At 35.1% G+C, this 27,086-nt stretch overlaps 1 protein-coding gene across 1 annotated transcript in view; it reads right to left on the bottom strand.

The window, feature by feature from the left end:
- Positions 1-261: 261 nt before the first annotated feature.
- LOC128554064 (uncharacterized) overlaps positions 262-27,086 on the bottom strand; it is a 56,430-nt gene continuing 29,605 nt past the window's right edge. Inside the window, exons 6-13 of the mRNA XM_053535281.1 lie at positions 22,116-22,256; positions 20,687-21,022; positions 15,399-15,494; positions 8,859-8,977; positions 8,123-8,294; positions 4,861-5,127; positions 2,310-2,471; positions 262-305 (exon numbers count right to left, since the gene is read on the bottom strand). Coding sequence (XP_053391256.1) covers positions 262-305; positions 2,310-2,471; positions 4,861-5,127; positions 8,123-8,294; positions 8,859-8,977; positions 15,399-15,494; positions 20,687-21,022; positions 22,116-22,256 — 1,337 coding nt within the window. The remainder of the gene's footprint in view (positions 306-2,309; positions 2,472-4,860; positions 5,128-8,122; positions 8,295-8,858; positions 8,978-15,398; positions 15,495-20,686; positions 21,023-22,115; positions 22,257-27,086) is intronic.

Below are 27,086 nucleotides of genomic sequence, written 5' to 3'. Positions count from 1 at the left end.
TTAGCAACGAATGTCAAACCCGCAACAGCGAAGTAAATGTCTCATAGCAACAGTGAATAATAAAAACATATATGCTTATTTCCGTCAAAATTCTACTTTAAACAGTAATCTTTGATTCTTTTGATTTCTCTTGCCCTCATCGATGTGGGTTCGAGCCTCTTTCGGGACTTAGAATTCTTCATGTGAGGAAGCCATCCAGCTGGCGTACGGACGGTTGGTGGTTCTACCCAGGTGCCTGCTCGTATAATAATTCAACGTTCCTCACTCGCCTTTTTGTTGTTTCGAGTCAACCGCTTGCTTTTGTTCTGAAACAGCATATACATATACAATCATGAAAAAATGTAATGTATCTCAAATGTCACACATAATGTAAGCGATAAGCGTGTAAACGGAGTAGTACAACCGGTAAACAGATACCTTTAACAAATCTGTGCCTTTGTTTCAATTTGATCCCGTTCATGAGATAGCTTTCAGTTTGTCTCAGCTTTCGTCCTTTGTTGTCGAGGTCATCGCTTGCTTTTCTGAAAAGCAGTATTATCAATAGAAAAAATAGATCGTCAAACCACATACAATGGAAATGTACAGCCAGTTTGATTGAGCCTGTTCAAGGAGGTAGTGCATTGCAAGCTTTCGTCCACGCTTTTTAGCCAGGGTTGAAATAAACATGATACATGTTACAAGAATAAATACTTATTTAAGAATCTGCAGATGTATTCATTCGGTGTTGCACATTGAACGGTTTAACTGTGACCTTGACCTTTGACCTACTGATCTCAAAATCAATAGAAGAAATAGGCAATAACTCAATAGGAGCAAAAGTACAAGAGACACCGATGGTTTGTTGCAATAAGGATCATATACTCGGCATGTCCTATTATCCCAAGAAGTTTCAACATTATGGGCCTAGTGGTTCTCAAGTTATAAATTGGAAACGGTTTTCCATGTTCTGGTCCCTGTGACCTTGACCTTTGATGGAGTAACCCCAGAATCGATAAGCGTCATTTACTATGCATGTCCAATCATCCTATGAAGTTTCAACATTCTGGGCCAAATGGCTCTCAAGTTATTGATTGGAAAGTGTTTCCATGTTCAGGCACCTGTCACCTTGACCACTGCTCAAGTGATCCGAAATCAATAGGGGTCATCTACTCTGTAAGTCTTGTCACCCTATGACGTTTGAAGGTTCTGGGTCAAATGGTTCTCAAGCTATTGATCAGAAACGGTTTTCCAATTTCTGGCCCCTGTGACCCAATGAAGTTTGAAAGTTCTAGGTCGAATGGTTCTCCAATTATTAATCAAAAATGAAGTGTGACAGGCAGATGGCCCCTGTGACCTTGATCTTTAATTGAGTGATCCTAAAAAACATCAGGGATCATCTACTCTGTACAACCTATCACCCTATTTGGTTTAACGGTTCTTGGTCAAATGGTTCTAAAGTTATTGATCGGAAACAGATTTCCATGTTCTAGTCCCTGTGACCTTGACGTATAATAGAGTGATTCCAAAATCAATAGGGGTCATCTACTCTGCAAGTCTAATTATCCTATGAAGTTTTAACATCCTTGGTCAAGTTGTCTAGCTATTGATAGGAAATGGTTTTCCACGTTCAGGCCCCTGTGACATTGACCTTTAACAAAATGACCCCAAAATCAATTGGAGTTTTCTACTCTGCATGTCCAATCATCCTATGAAGTTTCAACATTCTGGGTCCAGTTGTTCTCAAGTTATTGATTGGAAATGGTATTCCATTTTCAGGCCCCTGTGACCTTGACCTCTGATGTGACCCTCCCCCCCCCACACACACTAAAAAAAATAGCCGTCTACTCAATAAGCCTTACCACCCTATTAAGTTTAACGGATCTCGAGTTATTTATCGGAAATAAAGTTTAACGGACGAACGGACGGCCTGACGCACGGACAGGACAAAAACAATGTCTACCCGAGTGGGTGGTGGGGGGTGGAGTGGGGGGGATGCGGGTGAATACATGACATAATAAACACCGTAAGGAAACACACACACGCATGCACATGCGCACTTACACGCACGTACACTATATATATATATATTTTGTACGAAAATTAAATCTAGTCTACTTCCTTAATCATATAGGGTATGTGAAACATTATCGGACAAATTACTATGTAATTAACTTTTGAGAGTAATCCCTATACATGTGGCAGACTAATCATTAAATTTTGAGCTATTGTCCTGTCCTGTAGCAATTGTTAGAATAACTCTTTTGAATGTATAAATTTACAAAAGGTATCTTTTCGCTATGTGCGGGCAATAAGCCTTATAAGATACATACTCTTTATGCTTGTTTTGTCACTCGTTATGTTGCAAGCTTTGTCTAAGTTTATTTCTTTTGCCGAACTCTTAACATCAGTACCACTTTGTTGTAACCCTGAGTTCTTTGAAAATTCTGATATCATAGACGCAAAGCGATTGCAGAATGTTTCCTGGTAACTTTCTGAAATAAAAGAAGAATACAAGAGACAACTTTTGTAAAAGTACATGCCCCATACTGCTTCATTTGAATGGAAGTGCTAACTGATATGTAATATCTGGGTAAATATTTGGTCATTTTTTTGTAATCTATTATTTTAAACAAAACTTATTAAATAAACACTATTTATATTGCTTGTGAAACATCTTAAACCCATGATGAAAACTACACGCATAAGTGCAGATCTGCAATATCTCAATATCCATCTAAGTGAGTGCATATACATAACTTGCCCATATTTAGTCTGTGCAGTCATTTTTCGTGGGGGAGGGGGGGGGGTCTTTGAAAAACACAGTACAGTTAAAGACAGAATAAACTCTCTATTTGTGTCTAATCAGTTCAAATAGGAAATAAAACTTCATGTGAAACCAGTACTTCGACTAAGGAATAAGGCTTCATACTGAAGCAGTGCCTACTACTTCCTCTGCTATGTATTGCCCAAATAAGTGACATCAGTGTTTAACTCTGAGACAGATTTCCCAGAGGGGTCACGTACAAAATAAGCAAGGACGAGATATGATTCTTGTACAAAGCACTTTCTGCCAATATTCTCTATCACCATATTTAAATTAAATAAATTACCTTCAGTATTTCTAAATTTATTCCCTGTTTAAAAATCAGGAAAGGAAAATACCTGACAAAATGCGTCCTGTAGAGTTATAGAGTTATGGTCTATGTACACAGCATATCCTCTAATTGTCCTCTATCATTATGTGCAATTTTCAAATATTCCCTCCCTATAGTAGTTTTAGAATTATGAGTTTTAGGTCTTGAACATAATTGGTGTCATGATTTTTTTATATCCATCCATGGATGACATAGTTACAGACTGTAAAGGAAATCCAGATGGACATTCAATGAAGGGAGATAATTAAAAAGTAAGCGATGTTGATCAAGCCTTTTTTGCAGGCGATATATTGCCACAAAGTTATAGACCGAACACAAAATCTAGATGGACATTACATAAAATGTTAATTCAAAACGTAAGAAGGTATTATAGGTATTATAGGTTCTTGCACGTAACACATTGTCATGTCATGTCATACTGATCATGTGTGCCAAAGCTTTAAGAAATCCATCCATGAATGACAAAGTTTCAGACCAAACACTTAAACGAACAAACGAACGGACGGACGCTATATACCACCCCAAAGGAAAGACGGGGGGTGGGGGGGGGGGACTGCTCACAGTACAACCATCTTTCACTTTTCTAATGTAAGTTTTCTTTCATTTTTTCGGCTGCCATAAACATTTTTGGACTTCTTTGAAATCTGACCCAAATTCAGATATAATAACTAGCCGTTAATTGAATCATTAGTATATTTTGCTACGGAAATGATGCCTTAAGTTTAAATGAAAGGTATGTTTTGTAAATTATTACAGATGTATTATAAACACGTGAAACTACAGGCCGTTTTTGTACAGAAAACATGTCTTTGTATACCGCTTCATTTAAATAGAAGTGTGAACTGATAAAAATATCTGGCCATAAAACAAGAAGAGTAAAAATTAACTATAAGCTGATTAAGAGGTGCGTCGCTTCATATGATCTTAGTAAGGTTGTAATGCATATATTGTACAAGGAATTAAACGGTAGATATAAGTGGACATCAATTAGCCTATCTGATTTTTTTTATCTTGAGATATCATGTGATTTAAATGAAAACATAAAAACACAGAGGGCAGACAGTTGGTGGTGGAGGGGGGGAGGGGGGGGTTAAGGGAGGGGAGGGGGGGGAGATTATTAAAACATCGACAATGTCCGGCATGCTAGAGACGAGACGGAATTCTTCAAGAAAACAAAAGAAATAGAGCAAACATGAAATTCTGTCATGGACTATCAAATTCTGTCTATCAGTAGGCTTAATATGCGACCTTGGCCTTGTACCATCATGGCAAAAAGTTACCGTATTGTGGGAATATTGGTGCAAAGTAATATGAAATTTGTTACGATATGGAGTAAACATAAACTACTGCTTACATGGCATTTGTTTACACTTATTAATCTTTGCTTTTAAGCGACAACCTCGAAAGTTCTGTTCTAAACTTGACCTTATTATGTGTTTTGTGCTAAGGTATTAAGGGATAAAAGGATATGGAGCAAACGAGTCTAACTGACCTATGATATCACTGTAATACCTTGATCTGACGTAACCAAATGATGTATTATGCACTTCATATCGATAGGTAAAATCTCTGCCAGTTTAATTCTACATCCTACATGGGTTTAAAAAGATATGGATTGGACAACATTTAGTGGCGGACGAACTGCAGTCGAGCGTACGACTTGAACAAAAACATGTCCTCAATCCCGAGGTTTGGGTTTTTTGCGAAACATATTTTCAAAGTTAACCTTTATTGACTGGCAGCCAGTTTGCATCTGTCAGACGAATTTTACATCTTTTTATATGAACATCAATTCCATCAGTGCTGGCAATATCCTCATTGACATCAACAGTTTCTCCAAATAATCTTTTTGTAAGCGTTGTTTTCCCAACTCCGCAATGTCCAACTATCATCACACGAATAGTATTTATTGCTTGCTTTCCCTCCATCAATGCTTTCTTGTACAGACTGATAGAATTTTCATCCATTCTTAGGATCTCTTCGGGAAAAGAACCTGAAGTGCAAATTTTATTGCATAATAAATATAACCTCTATACTGCAATACAATGCTAAGTTTTACGAGCAGACTTTCATATATTCTGTACAAAAATACATAATATTGCAGTCCTATCCAGAAAGGAATCGTAAGTCGTTATACCGAGGTTAGTGTATGGTACATTCATTTCTTTTTATATGCGTTTATGCATTGTATATTTATCTTTTTCTTTGCGTTTAGATGTTTCTTGTTTTTATGCAGTAAAATATATTTCTTTTTCAGTTATTCACTAGTATAAAAGTTGTGTTTTTCATGCAGTCTATCATATAATTTATTCAAATAAGTTAATACTATGTTTTATTACCGTAGCTATTATACTTAGATAGTTTAAAGCTACGTAATGCATTATACTATTTTTCTTCCTTTGACTTCTTGTTTACCTGCAATAAAAGAACACATATAGAAGTATTGCTTTAAGGCATATGAGATCTCGGGGTGTTAATTTGTTTTAGTCCATCAAGAATTCCGGATATGTTATAAAAACTGTTTAATAAATGCCACAAAATATCGATCATAAGTACGGACGATTTTTCTACGCTTCATGCTAATTTACCACATAATCTCATAAAAGAAAACCTGGTAGCTTAAATTTACACACTATGGTAAGAGAAAATGCTAACATGTAATGAAACAAGAACATGTTTCTAACAGTAAATTTAACAAATACATCTTGACGAGTTGTAATTAGGTAAGTGAAACGTTGTGGTAAATCTTTCAATAATATATACAAAGACAAGTACTGGGCATTCCCCTGGGAACTAATTGTGCAACACTCATTGCTGATTTATTTTCATACTAATATAAACGAGATTATGCTCAGTTTGTCTACTGAGAATCAGTTTGAAGCTTTAATGAAATCTCGCGGTACCTTGATGCTATTTTAGATATGGACAACACAATTATCCAAAATATACGATGTCTATATATCCCAACATTTGCGTTTTGGAAGAGCTTGCTCAAATTCAGGCGATTTTAGTCATGGAATTCTTTGTATTACCGAATAGTTATAACAATAGGGTTACCGATATCACAAACAGCGGACGACTTTCACTAAATTGCAATACATCCCAATTTTAAAAGAAACATAACACGAACCTTAAAACACTTCCAAAAGCACACCCCGTATGCTATTGTATGTTGCCTTTAAGCTATACAAAATGAAAAAATCTTATTCGAATTGAATATTTGTCCTACAACAGAGGGAGTGGAATTTTGTCATGCATCTTGCTTATTTGCACCCTTAAAAGTTAGGCTATTGGTGCTCTGACTTCAGACAAATAGTTGAATACATATTGTGCTGATACCTATGCTATCTTGTTTACTTGCCATCTTGCTTTTCTTGTTTTATTTTGGTATTTGTCAGTGATATTAAAGCTTTCCTCACCGGGCGAATATTTTATTTACATTTTTTTCTAGTTTACTGAAAATAAGGTAAGTGCAAGGTTGGCATGTCACAAATACAAATGGTATTTCTTTGTCTGATTGTTTTTGCCCACATTGCCTGTTTGTACTATGTATATATGTTTGTGTTCACGTGCGTATGCGTGTGTTAGTCTTGTACTGCTGTGGAGTCTGGAGCCTGTGTTTTCAGAAATAAGGTTGTTCGTATTGAATATTATAATTTCTTAACCACGTCCCCATTTTTACATAAGTATTTCATGTAATATAAATGTTGTTGTTGATGGATAATTGAAGCAACCAGTCTGTTATACCTTTCGACTTCATTTTTACTAACTTCGCGATGTGTGCCTCTTGCTGTGTTTATTGTGTTTTATGCTTCCATAAAATGTACTTTTACTTTTCAATTTCTAAAAATCCGGTAAAAAGTTTGAAACCACAGATACTATATTTTATTACACCAATGATCAAGCTCACTGTGGTCTGGAGACGTAAATGGTTTTCACTTTAAGTTATAAAGTATAACAGCTTTGACTTTTAAACTTTATACACGAATGTGTATATGAAGGTCCCTACTGGTTTTGGTCATTGACTCAAAGGTAGAGGTCACTGGGATTTGACTTAACGGCTAGTAATTGTTCCGTTGCTTGAGCCGTAAATTTGAAGAACAACAGCCAGAGCTTTTAAAACTTTACATGAAAACTAAGAACCATTTGAAGAAGATCCATTTGGTTTTGTCATTGGCTCAAAGTTGATTTCACTGGGACCTGGCTTAACAACTGTTGACTTTTCCTTTTCCGCACCATTTTAAGTCTCCAGACCACAGTGAGCTTGACCATTAATTTATTGACACTAAAACAATAAGGGTACTTCTCAAGTAGTGCTTAGTGATCATGTAAAGTCTGAAAACTTTACCTATTATATTTTCTGACTTACCGATTTCTCTCTGGATGCAGAAAATATTGGCAGATAGACATTTTAGAAATGAAGTTTTTACTCCGATATAATTTAAAGTTATACCTTATGTTTCATACTATTTAACTGAAAACTACATTGTCATCAATGTTATTATGCTATGTGTCGTGAACATTTACTTTTAAATAGCAACATCTATGAAATAATTTTCAGCTGGCAACAGAAGAATATTGAGGGCTATTTTAAAAAATGACTGCATTGCTAAGAAATGAAAGGAGAATGCGCACAGTTTAGAACAATATAACGCTCTTTTAAACTAAAACAACACTATCAGACAAATTGTTGCTATAAAAATGTAAGTTTTCTCGCCAAAGTGAGAACACCAAAAATGCGAACATAGTGTATGTTTTACGCCGAAAATAGTCAGCTGTGTGAATTTGTTAATACTTGCTCACTGTCTTCAGAGTAATCAATGTTCTTCGAAAGATATCAAGGTAGTTGTATCATTTACTGAATAACTCTCGTATAAAAAGGAATTTTATTTCTTCATACGGTTTCATTCCTTTGAAATAAAGCAATGATGAAAGTCACGAAAGCCCTACACTAATACTAATGCTATGATTACAACCATTCGGATTACCAATCAAATGATCTGGATCCAGGCGATCGGCAAGTTCTGTACAGCCAACACTCGGATGTCTCAGTGCAAAAACAAACTGCTGAAATCCGTCTGGTCTTCTTATCAGGTGATTGTGCAATATTTGAGCTGCATATCCTCTAGATAATGAATTCTGTGCAGTCTCTATCTCTTCCTAATTTTAAAGACAACAAAACACTAAGATTGTAAATGTGCAGTGTTATATCTGTGAAAAATGGGCTAAGAGGCATACTAAAATTCTTTTGTTGTACAGCGGTTGCTGCTTAGGTAACGTAAGTGTGATAAGAAAATGGTCTGGTTGGAACTGGTTTTTGTAGGAATGTATTTGCTGCTAACTGGTGTCATTAGGTAGAGGACAATTGGAATCTAAGAAAGATAAGATTTTATTAAGTCCATAACAACTGCTTGTAAATCTTTCAGGAAATGCTGAAATAAAATATATCAAAACTACATGGAGTCATACTACAAAATATTTACAGAAGTTAGGCTGTATAAATAAATAGGGTTAAGAACAGTAAATGCTCCCTTGTATGTCTTACATTTAAATGTTACTGCAATAAAATAATCAGCCTGTCAAATGAATCGTACCTCACTTAATAACAATAGACATCTTTATGACAAATGTTGTTCAATGATAAATATGACCGACACATATGGCCATATCTTGATAGACACGGAAAAGTACAATGTTGTAATATGATAGTCAGTGGAAAGGTACCTTACTATACTGTGATAAACATGGCAGATGCATAAGCAACTGTTGGGGGTTCACACGATCCACAATGTCTGGCAAATGCCTGGTCAGTATCTTCGTGTGCCTTGTATCCATAGCATATTCTTAAAAAATAAGACTGTAAATATAGTACCAGGATATTGACTTAGAAGTCATCTTTTTACTAGTGATAGAAACCAGTCAAAGTTTCCCATCAATGTTGAACACCTGAGCACGAACCTATACATTTTGACCTGACTTCTATCCAAGTAACATGAACATCCGTTAAGCAGTTCGTGAGATATTTTAGCAGTTTTATTGTTACAGTAGTGGTATTTGACTGAGAAAGAAAGTCGGCGGAGCTAATGCGTATTAAAAGTATCATACTTCCCAGTCTAAGCTGCGAATTAAACAATTATCATTATCTTATTCACCATGTCCATGCGTGTTCATAAAACAAAGCTGACGTAATCTAGTAAAATCTCACAAATCTAATTTTAATTAAACAGTATAAATATAATACACTGAACGAATTAACATATTTTAACACATGTTTTTTACAAAGTTTTATTGAAAACAAGTCAAAATCAAGCATATGTGTTTTATTGTGTCAGAATAAGAACGTGACTTTGTTTATTATTAACAAGAGCTGTCCGTAAGACAACACGCTAGACTTTTCTCGTGCTTGACTCCGAATAAGAGCTTTACAAGTTAAAGGGACTTAACTCGATCAAATATATTTTGATTCTCCGGGTGATAGCAACTAACTATTTTAAGTTTTAATTCAAAAGCTTTGATAGTAACAGAGATATTTTACTTTATCGAAAAAATTAACCACAATTTCTAAGTTAAAAAGGGGCATAACTCTGTTAAAATTCAAATCAGAGTTACGGGGATTCCTGGTAAAGACTTTAATAGTCAATAACTGTCTTGAGTTTCAAGTCAATAGCTTTGATAGAAACAGAGACATCTGACTTTATCAAACACTTTAACCAACGGCGACTCCGATGACGGGGCGAGTGCAATAGCTCTACTTTTTTTGAAAAATCGAGCTAAAAATCTATACTTAATATATTTTGTGCGGAAATCTCTTCAAAAAAGAGGTTTGGCTGTTAAAGATTTGTTATGAAACTGAGAGATTAAATAATGACATTTTCAACCACTTGGAGTTAACTGTTCACTGTTAGATTCAAAATAATCTCGTAGTATCTTAAACAAGAGGTTCGTGATTGCCCTATATCACTCACCTGAGTTTAATTGCTTGCTTGAACAGTTACAACTTTCTACGAAATAAATACAGGCCAGTAATGTGTAAACCATTTGAACAAACTTGATAAAGATCCATGTCAGGAAGTTTCTGACCAAGTGTAATTCTAACCAGATTATTCACGATAAGTGTTGAAATCTGTATGAAAAATTAGACTTTGGGCTCAAATTTCTTTATCTAAGCTTCAAAAATAAAAAAAAAGAGGTGAGCAGGTCAGGATAAAGATTATTCAAGATAACTACTTAAATCTAATAGGGTTATTATAACAGTAGCTTGATCTGGGATGAAGTATTCGTCTCGAGTGGATTTTGCCAGATCGGCGAGTGTGATCCAACCTTGCAAAATCCACGAGAGCCGAATACAAAGTCCCAGATCTAGCTACTGTAATAATGACCCTTTTATTATATACCTTTACCATTTTGATTCTTGTTTTGTTCTTGAACGAAATCTTCAAAGTTTATCGATATTAAATGGAACTTAGTGAAGTTTTTATGTGCGCCATTTATAGAAATACGCCGGGTCATGCGTATTAATGAAAATAGTCCGGCAGCATACAATACCGAAGGTACAATACGGAATTTAAAAGGTATAATACGGACTTTTTGTCTGTCTGTTCATATTTAATTGTGAAATACAAGCCGATTTTTACAGAATTTATATAGGTATGTAATAAATAATAAAAATATACAGTGGTCAAAAATAAAAACATTATACTTGTGATCCTTTTTTTTTTGCCATTATTTCAAAACCAAATAAGTCTATGTAAAACAAGGGACAACCCAGTTTTCAGCAAAATTTGTTTATCTTTATTTCTTTACAAATGGTATTCATTTTCAAAGCAAGGCAACCTTTTCCGATTATTTTAAGTACAAATGGCATTTATTTTCAAAGGGAGACAACTTTTCCCGATTATTTTAAGTAATCGTCGAGAAAAAGTTGTTTCCCTTTGAAAATGAATGCCATTTGTAAAGAAATAAAGATAAACAATTGCTGAAAACTTTGTTCTACTTTGTTGTGTGAAATTTCACCACTCGCACGCTATTGCAAATGCATCAAAACGAACATGTGTAACAGTTCTTTGAAAATAGTGAGTTTTTTAAAGGCGTTTGACTGTCCGGAAGTAAGGCCCCTATAGGCAGTCATTTTCTGGAATTCAATATTTATATCAGTATACTGACACTGGTTTCGTAAAGTAATATACATGCTTTACCTGCTGTTCAATTTTTATGTCAAACAACTCTTTCTTTCTATGACTTGGTATTGTTTGATTTTTGTTTTTTAAGGCCTACTTCTTAACCTTAAAGAATTGACCTGTTGGTTTAGGAGGAGATGTTGTTCGAAGGAAAATGTTGACGGACGACGTACGACAAACGACGACGGACGCCAGACAATTACTGGCCGCAATAGCTCATCCTTCCATCCTTACACATTTCGTGCTCAGGTAGGCATTTTAATAGAATAAATCGACTATTACTAACAAGAAGGTCATGATAACCCTGGATCGCTCACCTGAGTCATATAAGGTACATATAAGGTACATGTTTCAAATGTTTGTTTGTTTTAAGTTTAACGCCGTTTTTCAACAGTATTTCAGTTATGTAACGGCGGGCAGTTTACCTAACCAGTGTTCCTGGATTCTGTACCAGTACAAACCTGTTCTCCACAAGTAAAAAACAAGAAAGTAAGTCTGTAGGTCAAGGTCACAGTCAAGTGACCCCTAATTGCTTGGGATCATCAGGTTATTATAACTGAATAGTCTAGGAAGTATGAGCAGATAATTTTTGAAGTATTTTTACCTATATGACTCATACACAAGTGACACCGGGGCAGGACCTCTTTTCACCACAGGGGCATAATTTGAATAATCTTGTTAGAGAACCACTAGGCAATGCTACATACAAATATCAAAGGCCTAGGTCATGAACATTCAGACAAGAAGGTTTTTAAAGTTTTTTTTCTTTATAAGTCAAATTTTGTCTATGTAAATAAAATCTGAAAAGTAGATCCGAACAAGGTAGACAGTGAAAATTGAAGGCTCGGTTTGACTGAGTCTGTTCATAAGCAGTAATGGAAGATGCAACACTGCCCACAAACCCTAGCACGGGCTTAAGTAGTATTCAGTCTTTAAATCTAAATGAGTTGAAATCAATATTTCCAAAGGACAAGAAAATATAACAACACTGAGATGAAGTCGGGGCGATATTTTACAGCCGCCACATAGCACTTAACACTGCTCTTGTGAAGTAAATAAATTCTGAAAAGTAGATCCCCCGGAAACGCCGTTAAGAAGGCAAAAAATGAACATTATAGACTCGGTTTGATTGAGTAAAACTTGGGACCCCGGCGCAAAACCGCTTTTCTCCCCTGGTAGAGGACCATTGGGTAATGCAATATACCAAATATCTCAAAACCTACGTCTTCAGACGAAAAGATTTTTTTTCGTATATAAGTATGTGTAAAATTAGTGATCCCCGGGACAGGACCTCTTTTCACCTAAGGTTCATAAATCGCACAATCTACTTAGAAGACCAATAGATAATGTCAAATACCAAATATCGAGGCTCTACGTCTTGCGGTTTTGGACAAGTTTTTTCCTCTCGTTTGCCATGGCAACCAGAGTTATGTATATAATTCAATTCTTTGAACAATTTTAAAAGGGGGCCACTAAAGAATCATTCCTGTGAAGTTGGCGTAAATCAGCCTAGTGGCGACTGACAATGGACGACTGACGACGGACATCGAGTTGTCGCAAAAACTCACCATGAGCCTTTGGCCCAAGTGAGTTAAAATGTAGATTAAAAATATATCAATTTATGTATCAGCTAAAGCTAAATACATTTGATTGGGATTTTCTATATATAATAGTAAATTTCGAAAAAGAAATTATCTTAGTAAATTACAAGTGAATGAAGTATTGCCATGCACTACAAAGTCCCCAACTGGAAGGCACCTACTTTTCTCCACTGCATTAAAACATAATGACTTGATATCTGTCAATGATGTATAAACAATATTGTACTATCTATACTAAATGTTATAACAAAACACTTGGATAAAATATTTGTATATATAAAAACCTACAGTTGTTTTCATATGGCATTATTTTTGGCCGATTATAAAAAAGGTATCATATAATCATATAAGTTATTTATAGAAACAACAAAGGGAAACTAATCCTAAAAAAATTATATATAATGTAAGTCCACAAGAGACTTTACCCGGTACAGATAGGTCAAAATACACATAAAAATTGGATGTAAAATAAGTTGTACCACAGAAAACCGGTCTTGATTTTTCCGTACGGCCAGTAATAAATAACTTATAATATAATCTATCTATAGTAAAAACAAAGGGACGTAATTCTAAAAACGAGGGTGCTTCATAGTGGTAACATCTGTGCCAAGTTACATCAAAATCTCTCCTTGCATGAAGAAGAAATGTTCCGGACAAAGTCATTCTTGAATTTGACATTTGACCTCTAAGTGTGACCTTGACCTAAGACCTGGGGAGCTAGTTCTTGTGCATAACAATCCGTCTCATGGTATAAAAGATTTATGCCAAGTAATATCGAAATGCCTCCATGCAGGAAGCAGAAATGTTCCAGAAAAAGTCATTCTTGTATCTTACATTTGACCTCTATGTGTGTTCCGGACAAAGTCATTCTTGAATTTGACATTTGACCTCTAAGTGTGACCTTGACCTTAGACCTAGGGAGCAGGTTCTTGCGCATGACACTCCGTCTCATGGTAGTAAACATTTGTGCTAAGTAATATTAAAACCCCTTTAAGGGTTACAGACTGGACAGGAAAAAGGCCCTTTGGCCTTTGACTTCCAAGTGTGACCTTGACCTTGCAGCTAAGGGCCACGGTTTTGCGCAAGACACATTGTCTCATTCAGGGGAATATTTGTACAAAGTGATATTCAAATTTCTTTTTGCATGTCAAAGTTATAGACCGGGCAGGAAAAAAGTCTCATTGACCTTTGACCTCCAATTGTCTCATTGATCTTTGACCTCAAATTGTGACCTTGACTATTAAGCTAGGGATCCGCGGTTTGCGCATGGCACATCGTCTCATCATGGAAAACAAGTGTGACCTTGACTTTTCAGCTATAGGTCTGAAAGTTGTGCATGGCACATTCTCTTATTATGAGGTACATTTGTGCTAAGTAACATTAAAATCCCTTCATGGATGGCAAAGTTATGGACCGGACAGAAGAAAAAGCTCTGTTAACAGTTGACCTCCAATTGTGAACTTGACATTTAAGCTAGAGCTCTGGGTTTTGCGCATTATACATTGTCTCATCATGGGGAACATTTGTGCCAAGTAATATTAAAATCCCTTCATGGATGACAGAGTTATGGACCGTACCAGAAATTGCGGACGGACGGACGGAAAGACGGACGAAATGACGGACGGAAAAGCGCATTGCTATAGTCCCCGAAACTGATTTTCAACCAGTAGGGGACAAATTACCATTAAAAACAAATGTTGGTTATAAAATTCACTTCAAACTGCTACATAAGTTAAAGAAACGCAGACTTTAAAGCTTTTTCGGCCATCCTAAGATTTTCTTGAGACTGTGATGCAACGCCGTTACCATCATGTTTTTCCTGCACCATAGATGTTTTTTAATCATTTTTTGATAAATTTTCTCTGGATATCTCCTCAATCGAGACACACACACCTGGGACTGTATTGCATCTTTAAACGTGAAATATACATAAACTCAGCTCCCTTTTGTAATAGTCTTTATACCAGATTTATAAAGCACCCTTACGTTGATAAACATGTTCAAAGGAGCTTTATATATAAAGACAGTTACTATTTCATCATCTTCCAGTACCTACACATGACAATCTGATCAGAAGAACAGAGCAAGATCAAGCCCCTAGAACAGAAATCTTTTAGATACAGGCATCTCTAGCTCTTTTGAATAAACAACCTTGTTCTTCAATATGCACGGTGATTGGCAACGATACAAGCAAAGTACTATTTCATGGGAAGAAGCCGTACTAGTCTCTTAGTTGGGTGAACGAAACTCGAGAGCATCTCAAATTTCCAAATGCCTCGGATGGGATTCATAACCCCAGACCACGAATGACAGTCAAGCATGATACCACTGGCCACCCGTATGGTATATGTTTACTGAATGATACAGCTGCTACAGGTGAATCAATGAAAAAGATTTCCAGCTGTCAATCTAATTGAATTACCAACTACCTTAAAGAGATTTTAGTACACTTCTGAAACAAAATGTGAAACATAATGACTTCTCACCACAATCTTTACAAAGTTCATGTAACTCATTCTGATCTTCAGTAGACAATCTGTCACTATTTTGTATATTCTTCTTCTCTTTGTACTTCAAACTTTCTAAAAGAAAAGACATTAAAATAGCATGACTTTTTATTCAACCTTATTTAAATGAGAATCGATCATGTATTTTGACAAGTCTATCACTGGAATACATTTTTGACAAAAGTTTAAATATTTACAGTGTTCAGTCCTGCCATAAGCATAGCACAAGGATAATTTTGTTAGGTAGTAATATAAAAATGCCAGTTGATCCAAGTCACAGGGTGAGCAAAGTGCTCCAGTTGTACAGGGTTTTGCTAGAACTTGTGTCCACGTAGGACACGGATTACCCCCTCATATTGTGCCATCCTCTGCAATAGCAAAACAATTATCAAAGGACCATAACTACAGTTAAATAAGCACAGTTAAAATTCCTTCCTTTATGGTCATCTGCACATCAAACTTGTTCATCTGTGTAAGTTTGAAGCAAATCCGCTAAGTGTGTTAAGAGTTGGACAAACAAGATTTTTCTCTACATTCCATATAGCAAAAGCTATCAAAGGGTAATCACTGAAGTCAAAATAGCCACAGTGTCTTTGAACGTTTGAAGCAAATCAGGCAAACAGTGTGGAAGGAATAGCAAAAACTATCAAAGGGTCATAGCTATGGTAAAAATAGTCACTGAAAATCATTCCTTCCGTTATGGTCATCTAAACATCAAGCTTGTTCATCTGTGAAAATTTTAATCAAATTAGGCTAATAATATGGGAGGAGTTTGACACACAAAATATCTCTCTATATTCCATATAGCAAAAACTATCAAAGGGTAATAACTGAGGTAAAAATAGTCACAGAATACAAATCATTCCTTTATGGTCATCTAAACATCATGCTTGTTCATCTGTGAAAGTTTTAATCAAATCAGGCTAAAATTGTGAGAGAAGATGGACACATAAGATTTTTTTTCTTTATTCCTAATAGCAAAAAACTATCAAAGGGCCATAACTGTGGGAAAAATAGTCACAGGAAAAAAGTGTTCCTTTATTGTCATAAATTTACAAATCAAGGTTGTTCATCTGTGGAAGTTTGTACCAAATAAAACTTATAGTGTGGGAGGAGTTGGACATACAATAATTCGGGACGTACGCACGTACACTTACGGAAAGACGTACGGACAGCAGCATTGCTATATGTCCCTACATGAATGTGTGTTGTAAAATAATCAGTTGGGTTAGACAGTACCCCAGCTACACACCTGTCAAATTGATATATGATGCATGTTTGTAATTGTTTATTATATCAAACCCACACGTTTTATACGTCAAATTGTCAGACAGTACATATGTATGATGTTACAGAACGACTATATAATGAAGGGTCTTGGAGAGAAGGGCTTAGGAGTCCAGAAGGACTTAGACCTAGGAATGGGTCTCGTGGATATTAAGTTAGGCTTTAGATATGACATTTGTTAAGACTTAAGAAGTTACAAAATAAATTATGAAAGTATGTACGAAATATTCCATTGTGCAAATAAACATCAAAAATGTATAGACTCGTGTCGTGTCGTGTTTGTGTTGTGCTATGTGACACAACTTTATTCAATTTTTGGTGCCGTGACCAGGATGTCGAATTTCAAGATGGGTTGTTGCGACATTGCCAAGCGAAGTACTCCGACGACGACGACACGCTGCCAAGACGAATGAAGAGAAACTGTAAGTTACCATCTTACCTATCTTCTTGTATAATTTTGCAAGCTAGTCTTTTCTTTTATTAAATTTTTGTTTCTATTTTTGAACAAAATTTCAAGGTAAATTTATTTTGATCAATTGTTAGACATGAAAAGAAATTCAAATTTATAAAATGATAAAACCTAACTCATAATATACAAAATTCTTAAAAAAGAGTAAAATAAATAGAAAAAAAACGTAAAACAATAAGAAACAATGCATGGAGGAAAATACTCAAGAGACTGAATTAAGAAATGCAAATGTGAAAATATTTGTTTTTCAAAAATTTTACTTGTCATATTATGTTTATTTTACTTGTTCCATATGATATTTGTTTCCCTTATGGCCACATTTAAACAGTTTTGAGCATTCCCGCATTGACAAATTGTTTAAATGAAGGAAGATGGATTGTCCTATGAAACTTGTGTATAGTCATAGATATGCGCAAAATGAGTTGTAAATAGTTTCTGTTGAGGTTATGGGTAATATTTCATCACTAATATATGTAAAAATACAAGGAACGGCTGAAAACTAGTTAGATATGCAAAATTCATGTTCAAGATGTTTTATGCATGATAATGCATTGTTTGGTTAAATTGTCATTGCTGAATAAATGTGTACATGGTTATCTTTCTAACCATATGGTTACCTCAGGTCTCAGTAAATTAAAAGGTTGGTCTGGTCTGTTGTGCTGAAAATATTTTGAAGCCTGATATGGCACAAGAATATGTTAATTATGCAAAAATGACTTGATATTTTCGCTGGAACATGTGGATTCCAGTAAGGTTGAATTTATATATATTGTGAGATACTTAGAGTTACTTGATATTGTGTTTGTGAGACTGGAAGTTGTGATCCCAGTTGTTTTGTAAGATGTATACTATTATACAGACACAGATACTGTCTTCCGAAATCTTAAATCGGAGTCTTACTATCATAGCGTGAAATCGATGCATATATTGCATTAAGAGGTACGGGTGTTTACCAGATATTATAAGCGCAACAGCTTTTGTTTTATGAGACCTGATGTAGTATTTTTGTCAAAGAGTTGCAAAAACAGTCGAACGTGCTGTTACTTTTAGGTTACCCTTTCAAGTTTTTGCAGAGTATTGTGTCGGAAAATTTATTTTTCTCGCGGACGACATAATATTTCTGTTGAATCATCTGGAAAGGTTACATTGTGTAAATATAAGCATGGAAGAAATCATTATCAGTTATTCTGTTTATATATTGGTGTTGGTTTTGTATGTATGTCTGTTTGTATTTGGAAATGACTAAATGCTTTATTTTGTAGAATTTTTATAGCTATCTTATACATTTTAAAAAAGTATATTTTTATGTTGAGAACATGTTTTGCTTTTTGTTAGAAACATATTTTGGCTGATATCTTTATTTTTCGAATAATGTAAAACGTAGGACATAGCTTGCAAAACAAAGTACAAAGAAGTAAGGTTTTCGGTAACATTACGGTTTATTCGAAGTACAGATACCACTTATGAAAAGAAAGTACGAACGAACTGCCTTGAAAAAAATACGAACTGTCCGAAATAAAATACCAACAAACTGTCAAATTAACATGGGAAAAAGTGTATTCCAAGTCAACATTATAAGTCTTGTCGTATTGTGGACTGTCATTATGTAATAGCCAAAGGGAAACTAATTATACCTAACGGTTACATATCGAGAAGTACCTGTCAAAGCAAAATGATGACATTTGCATTTTGTATTATGACAATTTGTAAACATGCAGACTTGATTTTATCTGTCATAAACTGTCATTTATGACAAATGGGAACAATGAATAACAAAGTATTTTCGGAGGTCATCGGAATATTGGACATGACTTTAATAAAACAGTAATATTATAACTTGGAGAACTCTAGAAAATGCATCTGAAATATTGAACATTTCGTTAATGAAACAATAATATTATAACTTGGAGAACTCTAGATAATTTCAGAAGTTAGCAAATGAAATTAGATGGATGAACATCATAAACTTGGATAGTGCGGTACAACGTTACGGCCTATGACGGGAGATTTTTAGCTACTGAGACTGATGGTGATGCGTTACGCTGTATAAGAATGTCGGAACCAAAGGACAAATGTGTAGAAAGATGGCGAAACCAAGCGACAATGGCGAAAGTGGACTGCAAGCTGTGAGCCTGTGAAGTTTGGCGAAGAAAATGGTCCAGTTGGGAAATTACAGAACACTAAAAGAAACTAATTATCTACTCTCTCTTTCTACTTATCAATACATAATTCATACACTTTGGTCATTACATATCGATTTTACTATTTATTTAAGATCTGTAGTCAAATATCAAAATATTTCGAAAGTAAGATTAATATGCTGAATAAAATCTTTGTATAAATAAGTGAAATTTAAATATCATGATAAATATTTTTACACGCGACAATAATTACAGGCAATTTAGCAATGTTATTAAACGAAATTGTTATCTTTTTTCCTAACTCTTATATAGCATATATTCTAAAAGATACTCACCTGTGTTTTGCTTTATTTTACAGATATTGGTTTTGTGAAATATGGATGTAACACGGGTTAAAGAAAAAGTCTTGGAGGAAGAAAGGAGAAGTGCCACTACAAAGGCCGATAAAAAATAAAAAAGACTTTCTATGAAATGTGAAAATTGTTTAGTTCTAAATACTATTCTCCTTTGTTCTTGTTTACATTAATTGCAAAAATGACTTAAGATTTTTTCTTTAACACTGTTTTTTAATATCATTCCTTCAGATTGTATTCTAATGTTCTTGATCATATTAAATATCATTCTACATGTCATATTGTAAGGCGATAGATAGTACTTCAAGTCTGAAAAATTTAAATTTGCAATTCAATTTTTTTCTTTCGGTGGGTAACGAGTGTAAAATAATCAGTTGGGTTAGACAGTACCCCAGCTACACACCTGTCAAATTGATATATGATGCATGTTTGTAATTGTTTATTATATCAAACCCACACGTTTTATACGTCAAATTGTCAGACAGTACATATGTATGATGTTACAGAACGACTATATAATGAAGGGTCTTGGAGAGAAGGGCTTAGGAGTCCAGAAGGACTTAGACCTAGGAATGGGTCTCGCGGATATTAAGTTAGGCTTTAGATATGACATTTGTTAAGACTTAAGAAGTTACAAAATAAATTATGAAAGTATGTACGAAATATTCCATTGTGCAAATAAACATCAAAAATGTATAGACTCGTGTCGTGTCGTACGTGTTTGTGTTGTGCTATGTGACAGTGTGGGCATAATAGACCACATAAATTGCAAAAGCAAGCAGGGATGGATTTAAGCTAGCAATGTTTTACTTTATTGCAAAAGAAAGAACAGAGTGTAAAAATGCATATAACTTATTGCTCAGTGAATTGCGGAAAAGTTAGATATTGTACTTTTAAAAACTGAGATAGACTTAACAAAAACCTGCCATTTTAAAGATTCACTGACTTATTAAACTGGTACAAAATTAGAAATTAAAGAAAAGATAAATAGGCTTTACACTGTCTGCACATACTTACTTTGATAAAGGTCACTATCTATCTTTTCAGCAAGATATTCAAATCCTGACTCAATAAGGCAGAATATGAATTTAGAATACCAGCATTCCTGCCTATTTGGTAATATTAATAGAAGATCCAACGCAGCATCAATCTTTGAACAATTTCGTTCAATATTTAAGAGACTCTCCTTTTCTCTATGCACTATCAATTTGTGATGTTCTAAAGATTGAATTATGTCACTAACGACTAGGGTATCACAGATGGTCTTCATTACTTTCTGAATTTTCTTTGTTTGATAATCACTGTTTGACGGCATCATTTCTCCTTTCAAGAGACGTACAACTTTTTCATTTTCTGGAAAAAAGCACGACACATTTAAATTTCATTAAAAATGTTATGAAACATTTAGTGGTATCATGTTGTGTCATTTTTGTACATTTTCGAGTAGGATAACAATAATTGTAAATTTTTTACATTTGTAGGGGTGAAAATATTGTGGATTTTGATTTAAATCAGGACTTTAAAGACGAGCGCACAAATTTAATTCCAATATTCATGAATTAATGTCTCTGCAACCAAAGCTTTCCAAAACATACCCGAGAATGTGAGATGTATAGTAAATATACATCATGAGCTTGAGAAGATGAGATGTTCACATGATGTTAGTTAAGGTATACTGCTCTATCAAATATTACATTGTTGCAACTTTTTACTCCATGGAAACATTTCCTTGAAAAAGCTTCATGCCCATGCAACAGAAATCTGATTCCGGGAACTGGCATGGAGTGCTATGACACAAAAACAGTATTAAATACTAGAAAATTCAATATACTGATGTCTAACTTCAAACCACGTTTAACAATATATACTTGTACTAGGATCCAAAATTTGTGTGATGGATGCAAACCAGCAGTCACCTCAGTTGAAACACCAATAGAGGACTAATAAAGACACATTTTTATAATTTTGGCATCACTGGTCATAATGTGGTGAAAGATTTATTTTCAAAGACTCTGAATGACTGACATGCTGCAGCTTCAAAGTGAGTAGTTATTGAAAGCAAACTACTTTTCAGCTTAGGATCTATAATGACCTGTCTAAAACCAACTTTGAATCAGAATAAACTGATAAAAACTACTGCATTAACACTTTTACCTCTCAAAAAACAATAAACTATCTGAACAGATGTTGAAGCATTGCATTATTTTATAACAACACCTCCTACATGAAAAATGTAAACTAATAATTGTAACAATTTTGGAGTAATGAAACAGTTTTAGTAGATACATACTTAAAATACATGTCGATACTTGCATTTTGTTATAGAGTGCCTACACACACTTTGGTAAGGCTACAGATTTTCCCATGGAAAACATTTATTGAAAAAAATGTCAGAATGGCGTAATGGACCTAACAGGGGCTCTTTACAGTATAACAAAATACTCACCCACTTCTGTTTCAAACAATCGGACAAGGGATGAATATCTGTCAGGCTTATCCTTCATCCAAAGAATTGTTTCCACCATTCGATCTGTAACATCTGCATTATCCGCTTTCTTAGCTAGATTTCGAAATTTTCTCCTCTCATCTGTCAACAATTTAGAATGCTTTCGGTAACATAAAAGTCAAATCAGTTTAAGACTTTTATCGGGTATTTGTTAATTTTTATCATGCAACTACATTGTGCCTGATATCACTTGCCTGATATTTTATTTTGATATCAGGTCATTGACCTGATGTCAAAATTATGTTCCTCCCATATTGACGGACTAGTTTTTACATCAGTTTCCTTCCAGATTGAATTTTATCACAGAGTCCAGTTTCGATGTTGCACATATTTTGTTTTCTAAATAGATTCTGTAATCTCAACAAATTTCCTTGAATATGGTTGTCTCTACATATATCACACAGAAAATAGCACTGAATTACGTCATTGTGTAACGTTCATCATGACATTACAATGTTTACATGGATCGATTCTTGGAAAGGGTAACAATACACTTGACACTGTAGATACATATTCTTGATTTCTGCCTTATTTAAGGCATGCACATTTTATTAAGTATTTGCGCAAGTATTTGTGTTAATTATTGTTTTTGGATCAGTTAATAATAATTCTCGGATCAGAGAAAATTTAGTGATTAAACTTTAAAGTATCTTTGACATGAGTCTAGAACTGGAAGTGAAATATTCAGCGCTTTGGACATGTCGTTGTCCGAGTCAAATGTTTAATAATGTGGAAATAAAGTACGTTCTGGTTTATTCAAGAGGATGATGCTTGATGTTCAAATACGCAGATAAGAGTTTATTTCATTGTTATTTTTACAAGAATATCAGAAAGTCAGAAAACATTGTCGAAGTGGAATTCAATATGGCTGCCGTATTGTTTCGTTTAGATGTTTCAGGGGCAGATGAATTTTCAAATTAGTAAAGTATAAATTTATAAATTTTTTGCTTCAGAATTCATTTTTTTACGATAAAAAAGATGAGGACATATGTTGTTCTAGGCTGTTTGTATGAGTTTCACGATAAATAGAATAACCGCCACTGTCTGTTGATATCAATGTTATCAGGTCTCGGCTGATATGGGCTGATAACATTGATATCAACAGACAGTAGCCTGTTATAAATAAAGCTAAAAAGATAAGTAATGTAGTTCAATGTATTTATGCTATTGTCAACAATACATCAAATTTTATTCTGCAAAACAAATTGTTTAACCTGAACAAGAGCTGTCGGAGGACAGCAACGCTCGACTATTCAACAGCCTTGTTGACTGAATGAATACGAAAGTCGAAAAAGGGGCATAATTTAAAAAAAGCAAAATAGGGTTATGGAACCTGCATAGTGCTTATCAGCTCATGACAGTGGACAAGTGTGTGAAGTTTCAATCCATTCCCATTAGTGGGTACTGAGATACCAGCTTACATATAAGAATTTAACCCAAAACTCCTAAGTTTAAAAAGGGGCATAATTTTGTAAAATGCAAAGTTGAGTTATTGACCCTTTGCACTGCATGTCATATTATGACAGTGAACAAGTGTGTGAAGTTTCAATCCTTTCCCATTAGTGGATACTGAGATACCAGCTTACATACAAAAACTTAACCAAAAATTTCTATGTTGAAAAAGGGGCATAATTTTGTAAAACAGAAAAATAAAGTTATGGGACCTGCTTTGTGCATGTCAGATCATGACAGTTAACAAGTGTGTGAAGTTTCAATCCATTCCAATTAGTGAGTACTGAGATACCAGCTTACATACAAAACCTTAACCAAAAATTTCTAAGTCGAAAAAGGGGCATAATTTTGTAAAAAAGCAAAATAGAGTTATGGAACCTGTGCAATGTAAGTCAGTTTATCACAGTGAATAAGTGTGTGAAGTTTCAATCCATTCCCACAAGTAGTTGCTGAGATACCAGCTTACATACAAAAACTTAACCAAATCGGGACGCGGACGCCGACGCGGACGCCGACGCGGACGCGGACGCCGACGCATGGGCGAGTCCAATAGCTCTACTATTCTATGAATAGTCGAGCTAAAAATAACAATGACTTTAAGTTGTAGTTTTACACATTCAACATGTCGCTATGACTTGCTTTATGATCTAGCTTTCAACAGCTGACATCCATTCACTCCAACGGAAGCTGAGTATCACTTTAAAAGTTGACTTTGACTTCTACATCCTCTTATTTGGACTACAATTGTATTTTATGATGTTTTTGTCATTTTCATGAGTTTCTATTCTTCGTGTATGTGGACGTATAAAGCTATCAAAATACTAGGGGGTAAAAACTAATTTGTCTATTTCTTACTCTTCCTGATATATTACTTAGATTTGTTTTAGACGCACATTATGCCAATGAAATGGTATTACAAACATTTAATAAATGATTTGGCTGGAAATGTCTTCTACAGGTCTAAACAGATAAAATAAAACTGACCATTGCTCCATTAGCCATAAAAGCTTTGATCTTTGATATTTGTGTTCAAATTATTATTATGCCTTGTGACAGATATTTGTGCCCCCTTAAACATACCAAAATGCCATAAAATTGAAACATCTTTGACTGAGAGTAGTTGAAGAATTTGAAGAAGTAGAAAACCACAGAAATGGACACAAATACTTAACCAATACTGACTGTAACATATGGCACAAACATGGATAACATAAACAACATTATTTCTGATATTCGTAAGAGGAAAAAATGAAATATTTTGCAAAACATAATTGTTTGTTTGGATATCATTGGCTGCAGGAATCGGTATTATTTGCTTGAAACAAATTTGCTTTTTTTCGTGCAATGCAGAATAGATATTTTTTGACAATTGTCTGACAGCCAAACCAATATATTTATCTATTTATTGGGTTTAACGTCGCACCGACACAATTATAGGTCAGGTAGCGACTTTCCAGCTTTGATGGCGGAGGAAGACGCCAAATGACTCTCTGTACATTATTTACATGAAGAATTCAACGCCCCGAGTGAGGCTCGAACTCACGTCAATGAAGAGCAAGTGATTTAAAGTCAGTGGCCTTAACCACTCGGCCACGGAGGCCCCCATAGCAAAACCAAAAGATAATAGGTAAGGATATATTTCTCGGAAGCACAGAGCATCACAAACACAGCTTCACAACCACGCATTTGCAAAGTAGGCCCACAACAAAAAGAAGCTGTAACGAAAAAAAATTACAGATGGGTTGCTTCAAATATCCAACAAATACATTTTAATTTTATGCAAAATATAGATAGGGAGTGAAAGGTGTAAGGGATAAAAAGGGGTTGGGGAGGGGGTTGCAAGGGAAAGTAAAACATTATGAATATACAAAGGGAATGCAACCTTCCTTTATCACGGTTAAACTACAGCGTAAACCACAGTAGCGCAGACAATCATGTTCCAAAGACAAACACACCCACACCCACACACAACTAACATTAACAGAAAAGTAAGATATATCGACACTGTAGGGCACCGCCTAAGCACAAAAACACACACATAAAGGCAGGAAAAAACAACGATCGGGCACCGCCTTTGGGATCCCGGCAGCCAAAATTAAGGTTGGCACGAAAACTTACTTATAGTAAAGGGGGTGGGGGAATGCCAAAGAAAGGGGAAGAGACGGGGGCGATAGGGGGAGTGAGGAGAAAGGGGAAAGAAACGCTAACAACAAACAAGTCAACATACGCATCATTAAAAAATACAAGACAGTCAGAAAACATGTTGAAAAAAGGGGCACGACCTTTGAACGGTTAGTAACCTATATAAAGGAAACTCGGGGGTGGGGGGGTGGGGGGGGGGTAAAACGCGTTTAGGGCATGCTGACCTCGACCTTATCCTATTTCCAACAAGTTAGACAAGATTATGTTAATAAAATGCCAACAATAAACAATACTATACGCGCAACACAAAATAAAATACGGACAGTTAATAAATGCCAGCATCAAACAAGACTACATTCGCAACGCAAAATACGACACGAAGAGAAAACAAGTTGAAAACAGGGGCAACACCTTGGAACGGCCAGTAACCTATATATAGGTAACTGGGCGGTTTAAACGCATGTAGGGCATGCCAACCTCGCACTTACCCTATTTTCAACAAGTAAGACAACACAATGTGAACAAGCAAATTCGATAAATTGGTATCCCCCGCCGAAAGGGTCTGTGGTGAGGAATGGCAAAAAATATATCCGGCAAAAAGTTAACGATGTAACTAAGAAACAAATAATTTCATCAATCAAAATAAAAAAAAACAACAGAAAACAAATGTTTTGGTGTGTATGTTGGGGTGACCGGGTGAGGGTACAATACTTCATTTATAAATATTGATGGGAAATAATTAAAAATAAAAGAAAAAAATGGGGGTGGGGATGCATGATCGGGATGGTGGGCATGACTGGGTCGAGGAGTGAAGTCGGGGAACGGTACAACTTTGCATGTTGATAAATATTCATGGAAGGTTTGAAAAAAATAATAAAGAAAAATGATTTTTTTTGGGGGGAGAGGGGGTGGGGATGGCGGGTTTGGTGGGGGGGGGGGTGGGGGCAGGAGGTGTGACCTAGGCAACTTCACATGTTTATGATAAATGTTCATGGAAAAGAATGAAAAAGTTTTATGAAATTCTACCAATTGGTTGGTTTGTTATGTACAAATCTGTGGATTTTTAAACAATTAAAGGGCAATAACTCTGAAGAAAATTGACCAATTAAAAAAAAGACGGGCATCATCGAAGCATGTTGGTTCATATTTATTTCAAGTTTCATGAAATTCTACCAGCTTGTTACTGAGAAATGACTTTAGACGTGGATTTTTTCATTAAATCAAGGGCAATAACTCTAAGGGAAATTGAACAATAAAAAACGTGCATTATCGCAGTATGTTGGTTCATGTCTATTTCAAGTTTTATGAAATTCTACC

The sequence above is a fragment of the Mercenaria mercenaria genome, unplaced genomic scaffold (genome assembly GCF_021730395.1).
Source record: "Mercenaria mercenaria strain notata unplaced genomic scaffold, MADL_Memer_1 contig_4682, whole genome shotgun sequence".
NCBI classification, from domain to species: Eukaryota; Metazoa; Mollusca; class Bivalvia; order Venerida; family Veneridae; genus Mercenaria; species Mercenaria mercenaria.
The sequence above is the reverse complement of the archived record's forward strand: the minus strand, read 5'-3'. Positions and strand labels throughout refer to the sequence as shown.